At 26.2% G+C, this 5940-nt stretch overlaps 1 protein-coding gene across 1 annotated transcript in view; it reads right to left on the bottom strand.

The window, feature by feature from the left end:
- The window catches only part of LOC117175005 (glutamate [NMDA] receptor subunit 1), a 53299-nt gene extending 47740 nt beyond the window's left edge, over nucleotides 1-5559 (bottom strand). Inside the window, exons 1-2 of the mRNA XM_033364496.1 lie at nucleotides 5451-5559; nucleotides 2646-2831 (exon numbers count right to left, since the gene is read on the bottom strand). Coding sequence (XP_033220387.1) covers nucleotides 2646-2810 — 165 coding nt within the window. The 5' untranslated portion in view covers nucleotides 2811-2831; nucleotides 5451-5559. The remainder of the gene's footprint in view (nucleotides 1-2645; nucleotides 2832-5450) is intronic.
- Between the last annotated feature and the right edge of the window lie 381 nt (nucleotides 5560-5940).

The raw sequence follows: 5940 nt of genomic DNA, 5'->3' as shown, positions 1-5940 counted from the left end.
ATTGACTGATTTTATAAACTAGTGTTGGAAGCAAAATATAATAGAAATATTCATTGTGTAAATACCGAATAAATAAATTATAAATAGATGAAAAGAGTAATTACGATCAAATATAGAAGTAAATTTTGGACCTGTCGCCAGCAGTCGAAAGCAATGATGTTCGCGAAATCGAATTATTCGCCGCACTTCAACTCAGCCTGGTGCAAATAACTCGCACAGTAGTTACGGACAGTTTTGGGCAGCCAGTGGACCACTGGAAGTGGCGTTCGACTTCGGCTGACCAGACTTGTCCGTACCTACTGGTATAATTGACGAGCAATAAATCGTTTCCAGAAAACGTCTTAACTCATGTATAATAATTAATTCACTGCTTCATAATATTGATAACGATCGGGAAAACAACTCTGTGAGATATATAGATGCATTTTTAATTCCTCAGACTTTTTTTCAGAGGTGTTTTTTTGAATATCTATTTAATTTATTTTCTCCACTTCAGAAGATTGTTTATAGACATTTTTTTTAACTAAAATTTTTGTAATTTATTATTAGAATTCTATTAACTCATCATATTTTGTCATAAATTAACAATAAATATTGTTATAAACAATTTCTCATTTATCAGTAAGATTTTTTACTTTTATTTTTGAAATTAATGTTAACCATTAAGATTCTATTAAAGAAAATATCTTTTATTTTAAATAGTCTCTCTAAAAAATTATCAAAACAAGTTTTTATTTTCACTTAAGAGTATATTCAGTTTTAAATAATGTAACTGATTATTTGTTTAAAATAATTTATCGTTATTCTTTTAATGTTACTTTTAAATCAATATCACTAAATTCTCATTAAAAAGAAAAAAAAACAGATTAAGAAAAAAATACGAACTCCAGATTAAAGTGGGTCCAATGAAAAATGTTGGTATTTGAAATCGTTTGCGGATTTTTATCTGTAATTTTGAAAGAGATCATTCTTATTTAATTCAGCTGTGTTTTCGAAAAAATTTATAATACCTATCGTAACAAAAAAACAATTTTTTGGGGTACTGAAGTGTCATAAGTAAGTTTTTAAAGTAAGTTTTATTATGATTTTTTTTCTTCTTTTTAGTAAGTTTTCGATACACCCTGGTGCATACTGGTCTACAAAATCGTCTATAATAGATAAATGATATATTGAATAAAATTTTTGTTATTTCACAATTATCTTCATTAATTGGATTTGATCAAAAGCAAGTTTATTGCAGTATTTTCTTTAGCAAGAAAGAGATTGTTGAAATGCTAAACTTTGTTTTCCTATTTTTTATGCCGTAATGAACATAAAAAGAAATTCTAAAGCGGGTATTTACAAATTCTTAAGAATTTGATTCGGATCATTAAAAAAATAATATTGAAAATCAATAAAAAATATTCACAATAAGTTCCTAGTTTGGATCAGTGTGGGAACTAAAGCTGTCTAAATTTATACCATATTGGTAAAAAAATTTCATATTTTTTTGTTTATATTGATTTTTGAAAAAATGGAAAAAGAAGTACATATGAGTAACTTTTCATAAATTAAAATTTAGTCACTGGGACATACTACTATCATTTGTCTAAATCAGTTTTTTCAAGAATTTGATTTTTTTCAAATAATTTTTTACACTCGTATATCTTAAAAAGTTATTAACTTAAACAAAAAAATAACGCATTTAATCAATAATCATTCACGCGCGCCTTTTTATAAGAAAGGTGGAAATTTTTTTTTGAAATCTCTCTCCTTTTTTCTTATTTTTGATTTCAGGACTTAGACCTTAATTTTTTAATATTTTTTTAAGTTACGTGATTAGTTGTTATTTTTTCAGATCTTAACATTCATTACTTGCGTCAGGAGTTCCAGAAAATAATAATTTTCTAAAATTTACAAGATGATAAAATCTGGTAAACAGACGAAAACTGTTTAAACAATCACCAGATATCCTAAGCAAAAAAGATTGGTTTTAGAATTCAGTAATTGTGTCAATAATTCCAGAAAATACTAACTTTTTACGGTTTGATGAAAAAAATACAAATGGAATTTGTTTAAACGATTGGAAAATATGTTTAAGAAAAAACAGTACTCTTGATGTACATTAATTTTACAATTTGTTCCAACAAATTATATATTTTCAAGATTAACAAGCGAAAAAAAAAATAATTGTTTTAATATTAATTTTTTCAATAATTGAATATTATTTGAGGAACACTTGAAAACTTTGCACTTAATAAATGAAAAAACAAACTAATGTTGCAATTTTTACTTAAAATACCGTCTTTAGCATAAATTTTACCTAAAATTGCTATTTTGAATTTCTTGCAACATCTTCCGGGCACAATACGCGTTCGATCAAAATTAAAAACTTATTAAGGAAAAATTATTCGCTCAACATTCCTTACAAAATAATTAAACTTTAATTAAAAAAAAATTAATAATTAGAACTTCTTTTTTTCATTTCTTGGAAAAACGAGCTTTGTCTATTTAAACCCCAAGGTTAATTCCAAAAGCCCGGGGGCTTGGCGTTCTTGTGTATCGATTTGAAAAAAAAAGGAATTTCTTTTTTCGGAAAGCAAACCAACATAGCGTGGATTCTATCACAATTACAATTAATTATATAGAAATATTTTCAAACTTACATCTATCGTTGTATTAAAATGAGCTTCGCTTTGCTTATTGGACAGTACGCCACCAATATTAAATCTTCCTGGATTTGAAAATGGTCTACCAGCAAATACGGGATTAAAAGTATCTTGTAGAAGTATTATAAAAATTAGAATAAGTGATATTTTTCGTAGAGCCATTGTTGTTTTTGAGCTGTATATCTGCAAAAAAATTACAATTTTAAATATCATAAAAAATATTTTTAAACACTTATAACTGTTCAACGGAACAAATTATATTTAACATATCCAAATTTTATTCTTGATTATAGCCATTTTTATTTTTCAATATTCTAATATTTTAAATTAATAAACTATTAAATAATAATATCATTCAACAATTAGTCAAATTTATTTTAAAAAATTCAAACCTATCAATATGTAATATTGATACACTTTTTATCTATTCATATTTGTATTAATATAGGGGAGACCGCTCTAATTAATTTAAAATACTAATGCAAGCAAAATAATTAATTTAATTGAATTATTAGTTCGAAATATATATATGCTGAGAATTTAAAATTAATTACTTTTGTTTATTTGTGCTTTTATTAACTATTATCAACTGTGGATTTATTATTATCTGCAAGGCGGTCTCCCCTGATTTTTTCGTATATGATTTCGTTCTGAAAGATTAAAAAAAAGATTATATTGAAGAAATTGAATTATTTTAACGGGTTTCAAAAAATTACATATTTTTAAAACGAAAAATGTATAAATTTGAGTATAAAGTGATTACCATTATGTGAAACAGCTGAAACGTTAAAAAAATCAGTTGCAGTTTAAATTTTGTTGAATATTTTTTAATTTTTTGCAAAAATGCACATGTTTTTTGGTCTTTCCAACTAATGTTTTACCTTTCGACAGAATTTTTCCCCTACCCTATTTCCGTTTGAAAAATTATTATTTTTAGTGGAAAAAAGTTTTGTAAACATTTATAATTTATTAAGGAAACAATATAAAAATATTATAATTTTCCTGCTAATGATAGCAATTTTTAAGTTTGATAATTTCATCATTTCAAATTAATCAACGATTACTGAAATTCATTAAAATAATTCAAATCTATTTATATTTAACATTAGTAAAATTTATTGTTATATTTTTTGTTCTAAACTTGATATGTAAAAAAAATTAAATGAAAAACAAAATTGGATTACTTTTATGTTTTTTTCAAAGAAGATGTAATTTTATTAATGAAAAATGTATTAAAGTGAGTATGACGTGATTATAATTCCGTTTCAAGTAATTTCAAATATAAGAATTATTGGTAATTTTTCGTGCTGGAAAAGGGATAGGATGTGAGAGAATTTCCCTCTTTCCTATTTCCTTTTCCAGCTCGAAAAACCACTGTTTTAGGTTTAAAAAAGTTTCGTCAGAATTCATAATTTATTAACGTAACAGCATTACCATACTGTAATTTTGTTTTTAATTATAGAAATTTTTAATTTTTAGTATTCTAATATTTCAAATTAATAAACTGTTAAATATTGAAATCAATCAGCCATTGGTGAAATTCATAAAAACAATTTGAATCTATTTTTGAAGCTGGAAAAAGGGTAGGATATGACAGAACTTTCCTCTTTCCTTTTCAACTTAAAAAATTACCATCTAAACGTTTTAAAATGTTTGTTAAAATTAATCTTTTTTTAAAGAAACAAAGTTTATTTGACATATTATCTTGCTAATTATTATTTTAATATTGAAAACAATTAACAATAAAATTCATTAAAATCATTCAAAGCAATTGATATTAAATATTGATTTTATTTTTAAATTTTATTTGTGCAAAAAAGAAAGATTTAAATGCAAACAAAATTTTGATTGTTTTTATGTGTTTTCAAAAAATAGAAATGTTTCTATAAAAAGTTGATAAAAGTCATTGCATTGAATAATTAACAAATATGCATCATATGTAAAAATAATTGTAGAATTAAATTCATTGAAGTGAAACGTGGTAAAAAATGTATTATCTATGAAATCAGAGAAGGGTGCCAATAATTGGTGCTCTTACCCTATAATTCCGTAAAAAAATGCAGTAAAAAGTTAGTTATTGAAAAAATGTTGTTGACTACCTTTCTATTTTTTGACAAAAATACAAATGTTTTTTGGTCTACCTTGACTAATATTTCACTTTTGGACTAGAATGAAGGTTTCACAATAAGTTTCAAATAGTTTATTTCAATCCTCGAAAAACTTATCAAAGTAGACAATACTTTCTTTTAAGCCTAACAGTCTCGATATTAACTTTCAGTTTTCTATTCTTATGTATTATAATTACAAAAAATTATTTCACTGAAAGAATCTTTCAATTATGATTTAATATTGATAGCCGCTTTAACCTCATGACAATGACACCTAAAACATGTAGTGGACCAGCCTAAAATAAAGACTTGTTTGCATAATAGATTGCGCGAATCAATTAAGAATATTCTACAAAAAAACAACCAAACAAAAAACCATAAAAAATCGAGAAAAAACAATAAGTTGTTACCTATCTTTTCCAAATCCGATGCTAAATCGGGTCATTCAATTTCTGAATCTTGTATTGGTATAATCCTGAATAATTGAATCATTTCTAGACAATTGTAATATTGAAATTCGTTAGAGAACATATAATTTAAGAGTCGAGTTTTCTAAAAGTCACTGAATTTTAATTAGAGCCCGATGACAATGGAGTTGAGTGAATTTTATGATCCGATTTTTTACATGTTGGGCGTGTTGAAAAAGAGTCCAACTTGAGATGCGCGAAAGTGGTAAAATTGTGGCTTCACTTACCTCCAGATAATTTATTCAAAGCGAAACTTGCAGTCACATTTCTATTTAGTAATGACGATGTATAGGCGACACTGAATACAACACGTGAAACTTTCGAAATACCGAATACCGAAATCGAACGAAAGTCATACCAGCTGTAGACCGAGGACTCATTGATCCAGTCGGATGCTGCGCATTCGCATCCTACTCCATCTGGATTGGCACTGCCTGTACGCTGGACCCAAATGCGTCTTCGAATTGTATCGAAAGTTTTGGAAAAAAACAAATAATTCCAAAAAATTAAGCAAAATTGTATGATGAGCCATTCAAAAACGTCACAATTCCAGGGGGAGGGGGCAAAAAGGTTTTGTGAAGATTTGTGACGTAGGCTTAGGAAGGGCTAACGCATAGTCTAACATCACAAATTTAAAATATAAATGAAATAGAATAAGAAAAAGAATAAGATTCAGATAATATAAATATAAAACAAATTCCAGAGGTACCGGCTCAG

The sequence above is a fragment of the Belonocnema kinseyi genome, chromosome 6 (assembly GCF_010883055.1).
Source record: "Belonocnema kinseyi isolate 2016_QV_RU_SX_M_011 chromosome 6, B_treatae_v1, whole genome shotgun sequence".
NCBI lineage: Eukaryota > Metazoa > Arthropoda > Insecta > Hymenoptera > Cynipidae > Belonocnema > Belonocnema kinseyi.
Note: the sequence above shows the minus strand (reverse complement) of the source record. Positions and strands in the feature narration are given on the sequence as shown.